General features: G+C 48.1%; 1 protein-coding gene across 5 annotated transcripts in view; it reads left to right on the top strand.

Moving 5' to 3' along the window:
• Eml1 (EMAP like 1) overlaps positions 1 to 17,962 on the top strand; it is a 110,028-nt gene extending 92,066 nt beyond the window's left edge. For all 5 annotated transcript variants that reach the window (XM_052738938.1, XM_052738940.1, XM_052738943.1 and 2 more), the window contains 9 exons: positions 959 to 1,084; positions 1,321 to 1,452; positions 3,378 to 3,445; positions 5,997 to 6,085; positions 12,762 to 12,859; positions 12,972 to 13,059; positions 14,494 to 14,589; positions 15,682 to 15,812; positions 16,461 to 17,962. In XM_052738938.1, the coding sequence (XP_052594898.1) occupies positions 959 to 1,084; positions 1,321 to 1,452; positions 3,378 to 3,445; positions 5,997 to 6,085; positions 12,762 to 12,859; positions 12,972 to 13,059; positions 14,494 to 14,589; positions 15,682 to 15,812; positions 16,461 to 16,586 (954 nt within the window). In that variant the 3' untranslated portion in view covers positions 16,587 to 17,962. The remainder of the gene's footprint in view (positions 1 to 958; positions 1,085 to 1,320; positions 1,453 to 3,377; positions 3,446 to 5,996; positions 6,086 to 12,761; positions 12,860 to 12,971; positions 13,060 to 14,493; positions 14,590 to 15,681; positions 15,813 to 16,460) is intronic.
• Positions 17,963 to 19,927: the final 1,965 nt, after the last annotated feature.

Here is a 19,927-nt window from a genome sequence, read left to right on the forward strand (position 1 = left end):
GAAAGGACATACTTCCCTTTAGCAGAGTGAACTGTTTTTTGCAGGGGCATTACGAATGTCTCCCCCCGTGCCCCTGTATACTTATCAATGTGCACAGTGACACCGCTCAGGACCACTTTGAAGTTAAGGGAAGTTTTTGGAACTCTTACACTTCTCAGGTTTTATCAGCTCCTGAGGCAGGAGGCCTAACAAGTCTAAAGGATAGACTAGCCAGTCTCTCTCTCTCTCTGTTTTTTTTGTTTTTGTTTTTGAGACAGAGTCTTTCTATATAGCCCTGGCTGGCCTGGAACTCACTATCTAGACCAAGCTGATCTCAAACTCACAGAGATCTACTCGCCTCTACCTCCCCAGTGCTATGATTAAAGGCCATCATGCCCTGCTAAGACTTTATTCTTGCTGATTCATTTAAGATATTTAAAATGTTTATAGTTTAAAAGGTAAAGTACTTGCCCAGATACAAGAGGTCCCAGGTCCACTTATGTGTGTGCATACTCACTCACTCTCTCTCTCTCTCTCTCTCTCTCTCTCTCTCTCTCTCTCTCTCTCTCTCTCTCTCTCTCTCTCACTCACACACACACACACACACACACACACACACACAAACACACACACACACACACATATAAGGTTTAGGGTTTTGATCACTTGCTCAACAGCTGGCTGTGGTATCTATATAACTGAGTTCCTCTTCTGGGTGCATATATAAAACTATCATAAAAGTCAGCACATGACACAAATATTTTTAATGCCTGAACTAAATGCTGGTACATGTCTATAATCCTAGCACTTGGGGGAGACTGAATCAGGAGGATTACCTTGAATTGGAGGCTAGCCTGGTTTGCATAGTAAATTCAGGGGTAGCCTGAACTACACTACAGTGAGACCTCTCCAAAAAAAAAAAAAAGTCAACTGAATGAAACCTTAAATCTTTGTTTTCGTGTGACTGTTTACCGTACAGATTCCAGAGCAGTTTGGCCCAATCCGGACAGTGGCTGAGGGGAAGGGCAATGTCATCTTGATAGGCACGACTAGAAACTTTGTCCTGCAAGGCACCTTGTCAGGGGACTTCACACCCATCACTCAGGTATTGTCAGCTTGGCAAATGCCCAACTCTTACACTCTGCCATTAGTACAGATATATGTGAGCACTGGAAGAGGGCTGCCTCCCGAGTTTCCCAGTGGGATGACCTACTTCAGACTTGTGTTTTGTGTCGTGATTAAGCTGGGGAGGAACGAACTGGTGAGACAGTCATTCAGGCATGACGTAGGCTCCTTTGCGACCACGGGATCTCACGGTCCCCGTGTCTTGGTTCTTTGTAGGGTCACACTGATGAGCTCTGGGGGCTGGCCATCCACGCCTCCAAACCTCAGTTCTTGACCTGTGGGCATGACAAGCACGCCACTCTCTGGGATGCTGTCGGTCACCGGCCCGTCTGGGACAAAATCATAGAGGTAAGTGTGCATGCTGCCTTTCTGGTTTCCTTATAAAAACTCATCTGGGATGTATTTTTGCATGAAGTTAACAGTGATAAGAAGTTGTTTGAAAGCAACGTTTTATCTTTTAGTAATTACTTTGTTTTTAAGGATGCCTCCAGTGTCCTCACCCATATCATGTTGAAGTTCACGATTGAGCTTTCTCAACAGCAGGTTAGCATCTCCAAGCAGATGATCAGGGTTCCTGAGAGCACATTTAACTGACCCAGGTGCTGAGAAAGTCTTGTGAAGAGCCTGTGTTCTGTGATAGCCTGTCTAACAGAGTTATAAGCCACACTGAGGACATGGGTTTATGTATCCTCTATGGACTTTGAAGGCAGAGATAAAGTATTCGTTTTGAACTTTACAGGGAAACAGATTTCTTGTCAGAGCCCCAAATCCCTTCCCCAGCATGGAGATCAGGCTGGCATCCCTGGGCTATAGGCACACCAGGCTGTGAATGTGTTGTATTGTCCTTTGTTCTTACAGCTGCCCTGCAGGTTGAAAAACTTTAGTTTTGCTCTGACTATTCATCAGGAAAGTGGGGAACAGAGAGGCTGAGTTACTTGTCAAGGCCACTAAGCTAGTAGGTGGGGCCTGGGGGATGGCTCAGTGGTTAAGTGCATGAGCGACTCTGCAGAGGACTGTGTTCCATTTCCAACACCCACATGACAACTCACAACCATCTGTGACTCCAGTTCCAGGGGATCTAACGCCTTGATCTGGCCTCTGGTGTCATCAGGCATGCGCATGGTGCACTTACATACACGCAGACAAAACATTTATACTTATAAAAAAAAAAAAAAAGCGACTTAGTTGCCCAGCTCAGACTGGGTTCTTCTATCCCACTACAGTAAACCACAGGCAGCCGCCATTGGTTACTTGTGTCCTGACAACTCACACACCCCATATAAGGAAACAGCCCTCTCAGAGTGCCCAGGATCATGCGTTTACTCCCTGCAAAGCTGCTGGTATTTCCAAGGGCCTGGGACTGGGTCTGGCTCTCCTGTCTTCCACTTTCAAAGAAGACTGTCACAGGGTGCTGGTCACCGCAGCCAGCTGAGTCCCAGGGTAGAGGGTCTGAAGGGTAGGCATTCCCACTGCGTTGAGGGAGGGCAGCCCGCTTGCAGCTCCATGAGCCTAGTCACCCACCGAGAGCCCCGACACTCCACCTCCCTCCCTGCCTGTCACCAGGCAGCGAACTGCTCTAGCCTAACAGCACTTTGGGACCAGGACTGGCATCCACAGCCCGGCGGTGTCCTAGACCCTCTCCCCACCACCCTTGATGGATAGAGGCCTTAGCCTCTCCACACCTTAGTACCTCATATGAAAATAGTTGTGTGGTTCAGGTGAGCTGTGTTGACAGAAACAGCTTGTGGGGTAGCGAGCGGGTCAAGGGAACCCAAGTTCAGCTTGCTCATCGGCAGCACCAGCCTGAGTGAGGACCACCTCCTTTGGAGTCAGCCAGATGTTGTGACTGGTACTGAGCCTCCATTGGCTTTTGTGGTTTCAGTTGATCTGGTAGCATCTCTGTGCCTCCAGTGTCCACTCCTGCCCTGTGTTGTGTTCCCAGATAGGAGCACACCATTTGACCAACTTTCCATTGAGCCCAGGGGTCAGCGAGATGTCTGGACACACAAGCCCAGAAGAAGAGCATTTGTCTGTCTGCCTTTCGTGACTCCTGTAGATAGGCTAGGCCATAAGACAACAGAGAGATTCGGCAAGGACAGACCTGTACTGCGATTGCAGTGTGACACGGATCCCAGGGGGACCACATTTTTTCTGGGGGAGCACAGAGGCTTTTCAAACAGAGCCGGGAGCCTGGGAAGAGTACTGCACGGGTGGGTTTTGTGCTGTCTTGCTGTGTCTGGCCGTCTATTCACACTTCCTTTAAAATGTTTTAGGATCCAGCTCAGTCTTCCGGTTTTCATCCTTCAGGGTCTGTGGTTGCAGTCGGAACACTGACTGGGAGGTAAGCCCGGACCCCGCGCCCCCCACCCCGCCCCTGCCCCACCTGACTGCCTGTGCTGTCAGAGTTATGGAGAGCAGCTGGATGTCTGAGCGTCCCCAGAGGCAGAGGCAGGGGCATGCCAGCTTTGGCTGCATCTTCTCTGTCCCAGTGATTTACTGAGAATTAAATCAAAACCCGAAAGAGAAACTGAGTCCTTCCCATTTGAAACCTTGAGGAAAGCCATGTCTCTTCCCCAGCTCCACCCCCACTGCATTCCATCTGCCTTCAGTTCCAGAGGCCCCAGAGTAGTGATTCTTAACCTATGGGTCACAATTCCTAAACTCATTGGAAAATACAAATATTTACATTATGATTCTTAACAGTAGCAATATTACAGTTATGAAGCAACAACGAAAATTATTTTATGGTTGGGGGTCATCATGACATGAGGAGCTGTATTAAAGGGTCACAGCATTAGGAAGGTTGAGAATCACTGGGCAAGAAAGCATTCCAAAGCCCTGAAATATGAAGCCTGCTTTCTCAGCCGGAGAAACTTTCAGCCCTGTAGACAGTGCCCAGATGCTGGGCCTCACGTTCAGACACAGCTTCCTCTCGCCAGCCTCCGCTGACACACTGGGCAGCAGATCTGCATTCGCTCCCCAGCTTCCCCGTGTAGCAGCCGTGCATCTGTGAGACAGTTATGTAAACTCGACTGTCTTTCCTGTCTGTGAGCTATGGTAATTCCACCAACACGGATGACTGAAAAAGCCATGTACACGGGAACATCTGCCGAGCTGGCTAGCGGGTGACAGCGGCGGCTGGTATTATCATGGTTTGGCAGGGTTTGGCTGTGCTTCCATTTTGTTTGACTCAATAGAGCATCCCTCGGGGATGTGCTCCAAGACCCCTGCTGGATGTCTAAGAATGTAGTTGGTACCGAACCCCCTAGAGCCTAGCTCTTTCCTCTTATACATGCCTGGGATAAAATCTGATGGAGTAATGCGACTCAGTGAGAAGTGAGCGGCGGTAACTAAGGATCAGATGGATCCGTTATGACTGTAGACATTCTGTACGTGTGATTTTTTTTTCTCAAAGCATCTGGTTATAGTGGACTCACCTCCCCTGTGGTGGGATAAAATGATTCACTTTCTCACAGAGATGAAATGGAGTGAATAATGTCCTCGGAACAGACACAATGTAAAACTACAAATTTTTTTTTTAATTTTTCCGTTCAATATTTTCAAGCTTGAGGTTGAAAACAGCAGTGAAGTCATAGAGAACAAAACCCTGGATGAAGAGGACTGAGTCTATTATAGCCTCAGCTATAATAGTCTTAGATGCTCCCTCCCATCATCCTTTTCCTAAAAGCATACTACTCGATTTCTGTACCTGTGGGGTTTATAAAGACAGCTACTCACAAGTCATAGTAGCAGCGTCTTAAGAGTCTTTCTGCAAAATGTTTGCAAGGGAGGGGCTGGAGAGATGGCTCAACAGTTAGGGCACATATTGTTCTTGCAGAGGACCCAGGTGTGTTCCCCAGAACTATCAGGCTGCTCACAGCCATCTCTAACTCCATCTCCAGGGGATCTGGCACCCTCTGCTGGCCTTCTCTGGTACTGCATGTGTGTATAAAAACCCACACACAGACTCACACTGTACACATGATTTATTATTTTTTTATTTAAAAAATGCTTGCATAATGACACTCATGCGCACATACAGGCACACATGGACTCTCTTTGAGACATCAGAGCTTTAATTCAGTAGACCCTTCCCTCTGAAGACTCTAGCAGCCTCACAGACATCACCATCTGCTGACAGGGGACATGTGACAGTGTTCAGAATTGAACTATCCTAGGATAAAACAGATGACACACATGTGACCTAATCCTACCACTTTATCTACTCCACCTACATCTTTGATCCCAGGACCAAATACTCAGCTGAAAGCAACATATAGGTTTCATGAAGGCCCCCAGGGTGGGTAGTTAGATCCCAAGTGGTAGACAGGACGGCAGTACCTCTGCATCCATCATCCAGGTCTGAAACCACAGCAGCCAGAGCCACAGCTGGGGCCTGGGAGCTCCATCATTCTGATGCTTAACACACCCTGTTTCCTGCTCCCTGGCCTTAGGAGAAGCATTGATTAGTCCCAGCACAGTGGGGAGCATGGGGGGGGGGGTTCAAACTGTCCTAGCCCCTCGCCTCTCTACCCACACTCTGGGGTCCCCCTCCTCACCCTGGACCAGAGCTCTGGGTCAGCCACCTCATGTCCGTGGCTCTCGGCTGCACCTCTGACCACAGGCTCTGATGTCAGGTTTTGCTCATGGCCAGGGCTTTCCTGCCTCCTGTGTGCAAACAAGACCCTGAGAAAGCCTCAGTGCTGAGTTCTGAAGGGCATGTGGTGATTGTCAACTGGCCTTTCCTTACTGAGGGGAAAGCTGGTGTGGAGGGAATTTCCCTGAATGAGAGCCGAGTGTGTTTACACAGCCCTGCAATTAACAGGCTCATGCTGTTGGGCAGCCTTGCGTTTCACAGACAGCTCAGTGCGTGTGTCTCACGTTTACAACAGGTGGTTTGTGTTTGACACGGAAACGAAGGACTTGGTCACCGTCCACACAGATGGGAACGAGCAGCTGTCCGTGATGCGTTATTCACCAGGTCAGATGCAACTTTCACATTCTCAGGAATGATGCCATTCTGTACAAGAAACAAGTTGACAACCCTCCTCTGAGGGAGACTTAACTTAAGCATGCACATAGCTGTGGTTTGTAGGGTATGCACTTCCCGCCCCCCCATCACTGTGCAACTGTGTTTTAATTTTGTATTAAAACATCTCTCTCTCTCTCTCTCTCTCTCTCTCTCTCTCTCTCTCTCTCTCTCTTTCTCTCTTTTTCTCATTTCTTGAGGCAGGATTTCTCTGGCTGTCCTGGAACTCACTCTGTAGACCAGGCTGGCCTTGAATCCCCAGAGATCCGCCTGCCTCTGCCTCGCGAGTGCTGGGATTAAAGTCGTGCACCACCACACCTGGGTTGTGTTAGAGAAAATCTCATACAGAATTAGACAGAGTATCAGGGTGAGGCCCCCACTCCATCACCAGGCTTTGAAGTGATACCCTGTTGCCTTCATGCCCTTCCAAGATGTGTGTCATTTGCCCATTATAAATGTTCACGGGGGCTGGGGACATGGCCCCTTCCGTAAAGTGTGGGCCCTGCAAGCATGAGTTCGGATGATCTATTTCCCAGCCCTGTCTGGTAAATTTGTATTTATTTTCTAGATATTCTTATTAATTTGGATGAAATTTTTCTGAATTTTATTTCTAGATGGTTGATTACTAGTATATGGAAATAAAATCGAATTTTGCCTATGGGTCTTATATAGGTTCCCCTTCCTAAACTCTCTAATCAGTTTTAAAGAGGTGTGTGTGGGGGTATCATGTGTATATATGTATATGTTATGTATGTGTGGTTTGTGTATATACATATGTGGTTTGTATGTATTCATGTGTGTGATTTGGTGTGCGTGGTTTGTGTATGTATGTGTGGTGTGTGTAGTTTGTATGTCATATGTGTGTGTGTCTATGTATGTGTGTATGGTTTGTGTATATGTGTAGGTAGTATGTGTGTGTGAATGTGTGTAGCATGAATCTTAAAAGTTCTTATTAATAAAATCGAACCTGAGGCCAGTTATTGGGGTGATGCTGGAAGGTCAGAGAGACAGAACAAGCCACAGCGCACCTCACCTGGCCAACTTCTCAGCTGATCTTGTTTCCTCAGACTGGAAGCTTCTGGTGTCCTCATCCCAATGGCTCTCAACTGAGCTGTGCTCGAAACCTAAAAGCTTAACCAGCCAAATGCTTCTAGTTTCTGGTCCTCACACCTTATTTACCTTTCTGCTTTCTACCACTACTCCCTGAGATTTAAAGGCTCGCTTTCTGGGATTAAAGGCGTGTGTCACCATGCCTAGCTGTTTCCAATGTGGCCTTGAACTCACAGAGATCCTAGATGAATTTCTGCCTCTGGAATGCTAGGATTAAAGGCATGAGTGCCAACGTTTTCTAGCCTAAGTATCTAGTGGCTTTTCTGTTCTCTGACCCCAGATATGTTTATTAGGGTACACAATATTTTGGGGAACACAACACCACCACAAATGTGTGTAGTGTTTGTGTGTGGAATGTGTGTGTGTATATGTGTGGTTTATGTACATGTGTGATTTATGTATGTGTGTATATAATTCTTCAGGATTTTCCTCATACAATGCGATTTCATCTGTAAATAAAAAGTTTGCCTTCTCTTTGGATATAGACACCTTTACTTCTCCTTCACTGCAAAGCCGGTTCCTCCAGGAAAATGTTGGCGGGGCTGGCCGTGGTGGCTCTCTTCTTTTCCTTTCAGACTTTCATGTTTAGGGGCAGCGATGCCATCATGAGCACATTCTCTTCTGTCCTGATTGTCCTCAGCATAAGAAGTGTTGAGATTTGTCAAATGCTTTTCTACATCTGTTAAGATGGAGAATGTGAAAAAAAAAAAGTGTGGGGGGGAGCCAGGTGTGGTGGTGCACACCTTTAATCCCAGCAGAGGCAGAGTTAGGAGAATCTCTGTGGTCTACAGAGTGAGTTCTGGGACAGCCAGGGTTACATAGTGAGACCTTCCTTGTCTTGAAAGAAAAAAAAAAAAGATGGAGAATGTGTTTGTTCTTTTTAAATGTGGCATATTGATTTTTCAACATTCAACCAACTACATTCCTGTGATAAGTAGTTTTATTGCAGTGTTTCACAGCGTTTCTCTCTTGTTAAATTTTAGTTATAATATTTTGTGGAGGGTTTTGCATTCATGTTTGTGAGGGACGTTGTTCTATAGTGATACTGTGATGTCTTCATTAGGAAAGTGCTATGGCCTTGTAGAGTGTGATGAGGCATGCCTCTCCTGTTTTCTGAGCTTGTGGAAGAGTTATAGTCCAGAGAGAGACAGAGAGATACACAGATACACATACACACGCGCGCGCGCACACACACACACACACACACACACACACACACACACACACACAGAGACAGATACATACATACACAGAGAGAGAGATACATAGATACAGACATACACACACACACACACACACACACACACACAGAGAGAGAGAGAGAGAGAAAAAGAGAGAGAGAGAGAGAGAGAGAGAGAGAGAGAGAGAGAGAGAGAGAGAGAGAGAGAGATTTGTTATGCATGCCAGCCTAGAATTTGCTATCCTCTTGCCTCAAACCTCCCAAGTCCTGAGATTGCAGGCCTGTGCCACCACACCTGGTGGATACTTTGGATACTTATTAACTATTTGATAGAATTCACATAACTTTAGTGAAACTATGGAGATACTCTTTGTAAGTGGTATTTGTGTATGCACTTTGGCTTGGTTTGAAGACAGGGTCTTGATCGTGGCTAGTGTGAACTTGGCTATAGTAGCCTATGCTAGCCTCAGACTCCTAGCAGTCTGCCCTGCCTTCTGGGATGGCAGGCATGCACCACACACCCACTTTGGGGAGATTTTTTTATTATTTTTATTTTATTATTTATTTATTTATTTTTTGTTTTTGTTTTGTTTTGTTTTGAGTAAAACCAAAACTTATTCTAAGCCACAGTCATCCTAAGGTTCCCTCTGCCATATAGCCTCCCTGGTTCTGTGGGTTGCAGTCTGATTGTTCTTTGCTTTATATCTAGAATCTACTTATGAGTGAGTACATACCATGTTTGTCCTTCTGGGTTTGGGTTACCTCACTCAGGATGATGTTTTCTAGTTTGGGGAGATTTTTAACAGCTGGATTGGTGCCTTTTAAAAAAATTATAGCTTTATTCTGAATTTTTTTCTTCAAGGCAGTTTGATGATATGGGTCCATTTGGAACTTGTTTTCTCTGTGTTAGGCAATTTGTTGGCACCAACACGTACAGTATTTGATTCCAATCCTTTTGGCTTATCTGAGGCTGCTTGGGAGTAGCCTGTCTCTCATTCTTGACACTGGAAACTGAGGTCCTCTCTCTTGGTCGCGCAGTCAACTAGACAAAGCCATGTCAGTCTTGCCGATCTTTGTTTGCAAAGAGCCAATTCTGTGTGTCACTGATGGGTTTTTCCTTTTATTTTTCTGTCCTAGTGTTTATGCCCCCCGCCCCTCCTTTTCTTTCCTGTTTGACTTATCTGGAGTTCCCACTTTTCCGCCTCTGAAGGCAAACACCCAGGTTAATTAGGGAATAACTTCCCTGATACAGATGCTATAAATCATCACCCCCCCAATCACCGCCTAAGCCACACCTCAGACATTTTAACTTGTGTTTCCAGCTCACAGATACTTCTAGCTCCCCACATGCATTCCTCTTTGGGCTGCCCTTAGGTGTCTCGTCCTTCTCATAGTTATTATGAAGCTCTAGAACGGGTACGGGAGAGCCTCGTCCTGTAGCCTGTCTTCTTCAGAAGTTGCTCACGTGAGCAGGGCCTGTGTTTCCATTTCTTCTCTGTTGTCCCGATGGCAGTCCCTGGAGCTTTGCTCTGGGTAATGCTGCCTTCCCCTCTGAGTCACGGACTGCCCACTGTATGTGAGCGCCCTGGGCCAGCCACCCATCTGGAGTCTGGGTGCTTTGTCAACCCAATGGTTTTCACAACCAGACAGCACATTTGAGAGGGTCAACTGGAAGAGGAGCTGCCCGTGTGTTCTCTGACAGAGGAGTGGAGGAGATAAAAAATATATATGTTACCCATGTCTAGAAGGTGGCAGGGAAGCCCAGGAGCAGCACCTGGGCAGGGGACAAAGACTTTGGGGAGTGGCTGTCCTAGTCAGTGCTGTGAAGAGACACTGTGACCAATGCGACTCTTACAAGAGGAAGCATTTAATTAGGAGCTTGCTTACAGTTTCAGCACCATCATCACGGTAAGGAGCCTGGCGGCAAGCAAGCAAGCAGGCGCTGAAGCAGTAGCTCAGAGCTACATCCTGATTTGTAGGCAGAGAGAGAGAGAGAGAGAGAGAGAGAGAGAGAGAGAGAGAGAGAGAGAGAGAGAGAGAGAGAGGATGCACAGGCGAGCTGACTAGGTGTGGCATGGGTTTTTGAAACCTCAAAGCTCACCCCCAGTGACACACTTCCTCCAACAAGACCACACCTGCTCCAACAAGGCCACACCTCCCAATCCTCATCCTTTCAAATAGTGCCACTCCCTGGTGACTAAGCATTGAAATCTATGAGTCTACGGGGGCCATTCTTAATTCATACCACCACAGTGGCCTTGGGTCACACTGCTCCCAGGCAGCCATGAAATGCATGGCAGGTAAAGGTGCTTATTGCCAAGCCTGGCCACCTGAGTTCGATTCCCTAGGACAAATGGTGGAAGGAGCAAACTAACTCCCTATGAATTGTCTTCCGATCTCCATTCATGCAGTGTGGCATGTGCACACACACACACACACACACACACACACACACACACACACACACCCCTATGCCACTGTGGTTCTAATCCTAAAATCTGGGTTGGGCAACCCCTGCCTCATAACGTTGGAGCAGGTGAATGTGGGAACAGTTTAGACAGCACTGGCCCCTAGCCACCACTGGGAAAATGACAATACTAGTGGTTGTCAGTGCAGAGGGTCATGATCAGATGGTGTCAGTACAGGGACACTGGATCTTCTGGAGCTCCCTGGCCCTGTCTGGAGCCAACTGTGTGGATGGTCTGCCCAGGATCCCAGCTTCTGTAATAGTCTTTCTTTTCCCTCCCCAGCAAACATGCTTGCCCTCTCCCTTTGGGCTTCTGACTGCTTAGGCTGTTTCCATCTTGCCCTCCTCCCCATCTTGCTAGGGCATCCTAAAATACCATCGCCTGGTGGTCTCAGGCCATGCCACCCTGTGCAGTCCCCCTATAGGGAGAGAACTGGCCTTCTGGAGGAAGTGACGGTGTATGCCAGTGGCTGCCAGGGACTCCCCAGAAGTTGTCTAGTGAGCCTGACTGAGGACTGTGAAAGGTAGCCTGCATATGTGTGGTAGTTTGAAAGAAAATGTCTCCCAGAGGGAGTGGCACTAATAGGAAGTGTGGCCTGTTGGAGTCGGTGTGGCCTTATCGGAGGAAGTGTGCCACTGTGGGGGTGGGCTTTGAGGTTTCCTATGAGACAGTTCACTTCCCATTGCCTACCAATCAAGATGTAGGACTCTCAGCTCCAGTACCATGTCTCACCAGGATGATAATGGACTGAACCTGTGAAACTGTAAACCATCCCATTAAATGTTGCCGTGGTCACGGTGTCTCTTCACAGCAATAGAAACCCTAACTAAGACAGCATGCTTCATGGACAGGGAGGGATGATCAGCAAGAGCAAGGACTTGTCTGCAGCCAGGCTGGCTTGGGGAACCCACCATTCCTCACTCCTTTCTCAGCTCCCCTCCTAACAACTGGAGGTCACCACTCTGATGTCATTACCTTGTCTTTCCTGCTGGCCCTGCTCAGGACATGCTGGCATTTCTGGACTAGTCTCCAGACCCTGTTTCTTCCTGGTAGGTCCTAGGGTCTCCCCCACCATCAACTTTGGCTGCTTGTTGGCCAGCTGCAGGAAGGACTCTGCCACCCTTACCCAAAGCTTCTTGCCTGGACTATCAGCACCAGCCCTGCAGCCCCACAGCCTAGACTTCCTTGACACAGGCAGGTGAATCCACTGAAGTGGAGCCTTGGGGAGATACAGGGATGCCTTCTAGGCCCTGTGCCCTGTGAGGAAGGCTGTGGCTGCAGAGGTCTGGTCTCAGATAGCTGGGACTATAGAACTGGGTCTCCACCCTGCAGGGGTGGGGAAAGGGACAGCCAGGGAAGGGTTTTATATAATTTATAAAATTCTATTTCAGGGGCTGGAGAGAGAGCTCAGTGTTTAAGAGCGTTAGCTGCTCTTGAAAAGGACCTGAGTTCAGTTCCCAGCACCCACATGGCAATTTATAACAATCTGTAACTCCAGTTCCAAGGGTTCTGATGCCCCCTTCTGGCCTCCTCAGGCACTGCAGGTACATGGTGTACATACCTACCTCTACATACACATGGACAAAATACACATACACATAAAATAAAAATAAATATTTCAAAACTATGTTTAAAAGTTTGGGAATAAAGAATTTTTATAAACTTTTACCAGACTCTATACTTATTATTCTGTGGGTATTTTTCAAATGAGAGCTTTGAAAGCTGTATAGGATGCATTGGAAAGCAATATTTCCCTTTGACTAGTTCATTCATTGGGCTGCTTGGTCCAAATCTGTGGTGGCAAGTAGCATTTTCTCTTGCGATGAATAAAATGGTGACTTCACGTGTGCAACCTGTCCTGTTTCTGCAGATGGGAATTTCTTAGCGATAGGCTCCCACGACAACTGCATCTACATATACGGCGTTGGGGACAACGGGAGGAAATACACAAGAGTTGGCAAGTGCTCCGTACGTTCTTCTGTTTCCTGGGGACGCTTATGTGGTCATTGTGTTACTGTGGTGTGGTGTCTGCCAAGTTCAGAAAGGCAAGAGGAACTTACCCAGTGTTCTCCTCCCCCAGGGCCATTCCAGCTTCATCACCCACCTGGACTGGTCCGTGAATTCACAGTTCCTGGTGTCAAATTCTGGGGACTACGAAATCCTTTACTGTGAGTAACAGGCAACAGGGTTGTCTGGGTTTAGATTACAGAGAACACTCATTCTGAGACTCCCTCGGGCCTGTGTGGGATGAGGCCCTCTCCATCCCTCGGTGTCCTCTGTGATGTGGAAGAGTTGGCCTAACCCCAGATTGGGTTGATTGGGAGGGGTCTTGTTGAAGAGCAGGGCCCACCCTGGGGGAAGAGGTGAGCTTTGTGTGGAGGTCCAGGAGGTGGGTGAATGTCACGGTATGACTGGCCCTGGTAAAGGGACCCTCCCAAACAAACAGACACCATGAAGTCCCTCCACTTGGAGTGGACAAAAGCCCCTGGATCCTATTCCTTTTCTTCAAGCCTGTCTTTGGCTAGTCTCTGTGCTTAGGCAGGACCTGGGAGGAAGAAGGATGCTAACAGCAGTACCTGCATGTGCCTGAGCAAAAAGGAGGGGGCCGTTGGACATCAGAGTGCTCTGGTTCTCCACCCCCAAGGAGCTCCTTAGAATGCACACTGCTGTTTGCCCCCTTCTCATGACCCACAGTGTTTTCTGGCACTTTCAGGCTCGTCCTCTCTTACGAATAAGGAAATCCAGGTTCAGATGCTGGTAAGGGACCAAAGGCCGGTGGGTAGGAGGAAGTTACACTCCTCTGGGCCTGTTGTCCACTTGTTAAGGAGCCTGGGAAAGGCAGGGAAGAGGGGCAGCCAGTTCCAGGAGGAAGCCCCTCTGCCGAGGGTCCTGCCTCACACAGGTGCATAGTAGGCAGATGTTCTGGGCCTGGGCCTGGGTCTAGAACCAGACATGGGCACCTAGCCTGGGCCTGGGTCTAGAACCAGACATGGGCACCTAGACCATTAGTGAGGTTCATCTAGGGGACAGACAGATGAGCCTGGAGGCCTCGGCACTTGCTGAGATTGATTTCCATGTACTTCCTTCCCTACCTCAGAGCTGAAGAGGCTGAGGGATGTGCATGAGAGCATGCGAGTGCACATGCATGTGTCTATGTGTGTGTTTCTATGTATGAGTGTGTGTGTGTGTGATGTGTGTGTCCGTGTGTGTGTGTGATGTGTGTGTCCGTGTGTCCATGTGTGTGTGTGTGTATGCTAGAAGGGGACTGAACAGTCCAGAAGCAGGGCAGGGTTCAGGCCTGGCGTGAGGACACTGAGCAATAGGTGGCTGGGGACCAGAGACTGGTCACAGATGGGAGAAGCCAGGCTGGTGGTGGGGAGCAGAGGGGAGTCTTAGAGAAGGACACGGAGTGCTGAGAGGCAGCCCCTCCTAAAACTCAGATTTGCACTCCTTCGTTCACAAACTGACAACGGTGTACGCCGCTCCCATGAGTCGGAAGGTGGGAGTCTTCTCAGATGGGGCACGGCTCTGAGGACCCTGCCTGGCCCCAGGGAGAGCTGGGGTCTTGACTGAAAAGTCACGAGGCTGTTTGCTTCTTCCAGGGGTCCCGTCTGCCTGTAAGCAAGTCGTGAGTGTGGAAACCACAAGGGACATCGAGTGGGCCACCTACACCTGCACCTTGGGATTCCATGTCTTTGGTAGGGGTCCGCAGATGTCACTGACTTTGAACATGGAATGTGTTCTAATGTATGAGGTCACACCACCTCAAGTCTTTCTTTAGGAATTTATTTATTTGTAATTGTTTATGGGTATGAGTGTTTTGTTCCATGTGTATCTGTGCACCATGTGTGTGCAGTGCCTGTGGAAGCCAGAAGAGGGCGTCAGATTCCCTTGGTACTAGAATTGCTGTAATTATTATCTGCCATGTAGGTGCTGGGAATCGAACCCTAGCTCTAAGCCACCACCTTCAATCTTGTCCATCTGCTCTGTCCCTACTTGGGGCTGTGATACACGCTCTCCTCATCTCCCGGGCTCAGGCCTGGTGAGAAGGATGAGGTGATTAACCCTTCCCAAAGCACAGGACAGTCCTCCCCGAGTGGTTGTTGGATGTTGTACCTACACGAACCATGCAGCACCTAATTTATTTACCACTTGTTAGGATTATTATGTTCTTTGACCCTTAGCCCCAAATTCTCACTTCCTCCAAAGCTCATCTTAGGAATACATAGCCTAAAATAAGCTGCTACAATCCGAACAGCTGGAAGTCAGCAGGCTGACAGGAATTCCCTAAGTGTGGCGCCTCTCATTTCTTGGTGTTGAGTGTCGAGCCCTGTAGGTTCACACCAGGGCTTCCCGCTGAGGAGCTGGTGTGTACTCAGCTCTCTCAGATGTAAAGTTTTCAACCAAAAAGTCTCTCCCAGGACAGTGTCCCTATCCTCCAGGTACCTCTGCAGTCTGGAGTACCTACAAGGGAAAGGTGTCACTTCATAACCAGGGCAGCTGGTCCTCTGCCATTGCACCCGGAAGTGCTCCCAATGAAGGCAGGCAGCTCAGAAGGCTGCTGGGGCTGTGTGATTCAGTGAAGTCATTAGAAGCCATGCGGAGCTTCTCCAGGCTGGCCCAGGTTAGACAAACCAGGAGCCAGAGAGAGGCAGGAGGTGGAAACGAGCATCGTCCTGGCCTTTGATTCTAGAGCCCAGGTGGAAGGTTTTCTTTCTGTGGCCCATTGGTGACCAGTTCCTGCGTGTTGTGCCTCGGAGGTTTCCAGTGTTGTCTGTGCTCTGTTTCAGGAGTGTGGCCAGAAGGCTCAGACGGAACGGACATCAATGCTGTCTGCCGGGCCCACGAGAAAAAGCTCCTGTGCACAGGCGATGACTTCGGCAAAGTGCACCTCTTCTCCTACCCTTGCTCGCAGTTCAGGGTAAGGCCTTCGCCATTCACAGTCTTCCTACAGGGCATGTGCTGATGCTCTGACCTGTGGAAATGAACTGTGGGTAAGAGCTGCCAGCATATGACCCTGCTAATCTGCTGCCCGAGCACCTCTGGGGTTCCCCACTGCCCTTGGGGCAACCTCAACCCAGCTCTCTGTATCTGGTATGTCTACCTCTGTAGCTGTATGGGCTTCACCCTGACACACACACACACACACACACACACACACACACACACACACACCCCTGCTCCCTACCTCCCCATGCCCACTCGCCCTGCTAAGCTGTCCAACCTGCGCCTAGATTGCTTTCCTGGGCCTTGGTGAATCTGAACATCCTTCAGCCAGAAGACCCTATCCCTCACCCCAGCAACTGCTTAGTCCCACCCTAGGGTTGGCTCATACCTGGTGTATCCTCTGGCATTGACTGTACTTGATTTCAGGTCTGTTATGCGCTTGCTTCTGTCCTGGGGGATTCTTTCTGCACCCCTCTTGAGTCCTGAAACAAAGCAGGGTGCACAGACAAGAGCAGCTTACAAGGGGGAGAGTAACGGAGTTGTGGACTGATCTCAAATCCAAGCGTTTCCTGACGCCACAGTCAGCTCCAGCTAAGCTTTCTTCCTTGCCATACTTTTCCAGGCTCCAAGCCACATCTACAGCGGACACAGCAGCCATGTCACCAACGTCGATTTCCTCTGTGAAGACAGCCACCTTATCTCCACGGGTGGGAAAGACACGAGCATCATGCAATGGCGGGTCATTTAGTCCCCAAGGGAGCTCCGGGAGCAGATCGTGCCCGAGGAGACAGACTCACGTTCCGCTTGGTCACTGTGATTTCTGTTTTGTCTACAAACTCTTACAAACCTCAGGAAAATTGTCCCTCTACCGGTTACCTTAGTTGGGAAGCCAGCGAGTGTCACACCAGATAAGCGGCTTTCGTGTCCGCTTTTGTTATATAAGTGCGGGACAGAATGCATGTTGGGTAAAGAAAGTTCCCAAGGTTTACATGGCAGTGGCATCGATGGAAGGGACTGGTGTGTCCTTGTGGTCACTTTTCTATGAACTCTTCAAAATGGTCACAGAATGCCTTTTAAAATATTGTATATAGTCTTCACTGCTTCACCTTGCTAAGTCAGATATTTATGATAATGAAGTACTGAACTGGGGTCGTTGACTAGTTGGTCCTAAAAGGATAAATCACATAACTGATTTGCCCAGCTGAATCAGGAATGCAAATACCAGACTTTCCTTGGTCATGTATCTAAGATCTCACTAACTCCTCCCTTTGGGAGGCTGGCAAGAACGGGGCTGTGTTCTCTCTGGATAAGCAGTTTCTACTACAGAACCCATGGGCTTCAGTGGGGTGTATAGGTGCTTCCACACTCTGGATAGACGGTCCTTCCTGGGGACACAGCCAGTGTCTCAGCACCTCCACAGATTGCAGTCCCCACCCCATCTCTGTTCGTGTGCCCTGACTAATGGTGAGACCCTTAGCCACCACTCTCTGTGTATTCATGGCATGATACGGTATTGTCCTTGTATAGAGTTTAGCAGCTCATGATAAAATGCCCAAGGCTGGGCCTCGCTGTGTGTGCTTTGGACATTGTACGTTTGTACCCGACGACCAAGTAGATCAAGTTGGAGAGGGACTCTCTTCAGTGTTGTGGTGGTGGTCTGTGGAGTGCAGCACCTCAGAGGTTCCCAGGGCTCAGGGCAGCTTCCTTTCCCGACTCTGCTGCATGGACAGTGCGCAGCATATGGACTAAAATTATGCTCTGACGAGTAGAACATAGGTGGTCTAAATGTGTCAAGAAGGCCTTACCCATTGTGTGACGGATTGATTTATTGTTTACATTGGGGACTGTATCTCGGATTTTTAAATAGAAGGATTACCAAGAGTTAAGGACAAATGCTGAGATTTCTAACTCATTTAAGCAAGTAAGTGAATTGAGTTATCTGAATTCTACCACACTGGTTGTTTAGAGTGGCTGATGAAGGACGACATTGGGGACATTTCCCTTGCCATCTCTAGCCTGCTGTGAAAGAGCAGGGCACCAGAAAAGAACGTGACTCAAGATGAAGCCGTTTGTATGTACCCTTATCAAATATATTCTATAATGAAATAAAACCGGAAAAGTGGATTTCTTATTGACCTATGTTTCTGAAAGTATATAAATTAAAGTATTTTAAATTAGTTATGATCCACACTACATTCTGTTCCCATACAGAGGGCTCACTCCCCTGGGTCCCTGGCAGTTTGCTTATTGGCTCCTTTGGTATTACCATGACCAATACCTGATAGAAACCACTTCAGGGAGGGAGGACTTGGCTTGGTTTGTGGTGTCAGGGGCTTCAGGCCGCTGTCATTTGGCTCCAAGCATTTGGGGAGAACGTCATGGCGAGGGGAACAGATTGGAGAAGCGACTTCATTGTCTGATAATCAGGAAACAGCAAGAAGGAAGGGACCAGAGACATCAGCCATCTGAGGACCAACCTCAGTGACTACTCCTTTAGTGTCGCTCAAGTTTCCAGAACTTACCACAATAGCCACACCAACTGGGGACCAAGCATTCAAAGCCTGTGGGCAACATTTCATACACAAACACAACATATAAATCAATCAGAGAGAGACGTATATGCATACACTCATATTTAAGATATGTACGTACATAGTATTACTCTATATTTTATTAGTTATGAAGACAATGGTAAGTTTTATATATTTAAGCCTACCGTCACAACATTAAGTATATATTATATAGTAATTACTTATAAATAGTATTAACTAGCACTGTTGCGGTGGTACCATATTTAAATGGCTCAGTGTTAGCTTTACAGGTAGCATTTGTTAATTATTCATATAACACACAATGATGGCCTACCACTGCTCACCCCATCCAGGAGACAGGGAGCTGACTTGTCTCTGCTTGTATTGAGGAAGCTGGAGAGAAGGATGTAGTTAGGATTCTCTGTAACGGAGACATACAAACATTTGTTTTCTAGAATCAAAAAGCAAGTAGGTGTCTTAGCATCCATTTGTTGAAAACTGTGGCGGTATTTAACTTCACTTTGAACTCAGATTAAATATAGTTAGTACTTCCTGCGTACCTGCACAGCTCCGTGGGTCCGATTCATTCCGCCACCTAGTGGCAAGACAGCAGAACACAGTCCACCTTTCCCCTCTGCACTGTGTGTGGAGAAGGACCGTGATTGCTTATTCCACTGCGTGGTCTCTGCTGTGTAGGGGCATGTGCACAAGCTGACTGCTCAGAAAAGCCTTCAAAGGTTCCTGAAAGACCCTGACATCTATGCAGTCTTTGGAACCAGGAAAAGACTTCGTGTCTAAGGAGTGGCTTCCTCTCTTGAGGGTTCCCCCATCTGAGGCTGGAGTGGTGGGGGATGCTGGGCGGGAACTGAGGCAGCACACTCTGGCTCTCTTGCACAGGGGGAGGCTCACTTCTATTCCAAGGACATGTTTGTGCCTCATGCCTGACACCGGCTTCTTCTGGGCACATGGCTGAGAACTGCCCTCTTTTGCCTTTGGAATCTTCAGCCACAGTCCACAAATCTAGGGAGCATATGCCGTGCTCCCCATGTGGCTTGGGAGAAGACAGAATGACCCCTGTTCTTCCCTTCTGAAAGGAAGATGGTATGATCAATGGATCAGCATGCCCCCCTCAACACATACACCGAGAAATCTTTCTCCCACATACTTTTTAAATATTTTAAAAATAATTTGTATTATATTTGTTTATTTAGTGGGCATGGGTGCAGGTGTGCATACCATGGTGCACATGTAGAGGTCAAAGGGCAGCTGGTCAGACAGTCAGTTCTCTTTTATGCTGTGGGGCTCGAACTTGGGTCTTGGGCTTGGCAGCAAGCATCTTTGTCCACTGAGCCATCTCTCTAGCCTGTCTCTTTAAATTTTCTAACGCCTGACCTTGTGTGTCTGTATGTGCATGAGGGAGTCTAAGGGACTTCCTGGGAGCCTTTTGTAACCTGTACCTTCACCTATGGAGCCTTTGAAATGCCTAACCTATTAGACCTTGGCTCAAGGTTTAACCTGGTTTCATCACCAATGCCGCTGTGACAAGCTTTAGATGGTT

This window comes from Peromyscus californicus, unplaced genomic scaffold (assembly GCF_007827085.1).
Source record: "Peromyscus californicus insignis strain IS unplaced genomic scaffold, ASM782708v3 Scaffold_15__1_contigs__length_86483966, whole genome shotgun sequence".
Lineage (NCBI taxonomy): Eukaryota > Metazoa > Chordata > Mammalia > Rodentia > Cricetidae > Peromyscus > Peromyscus californicus.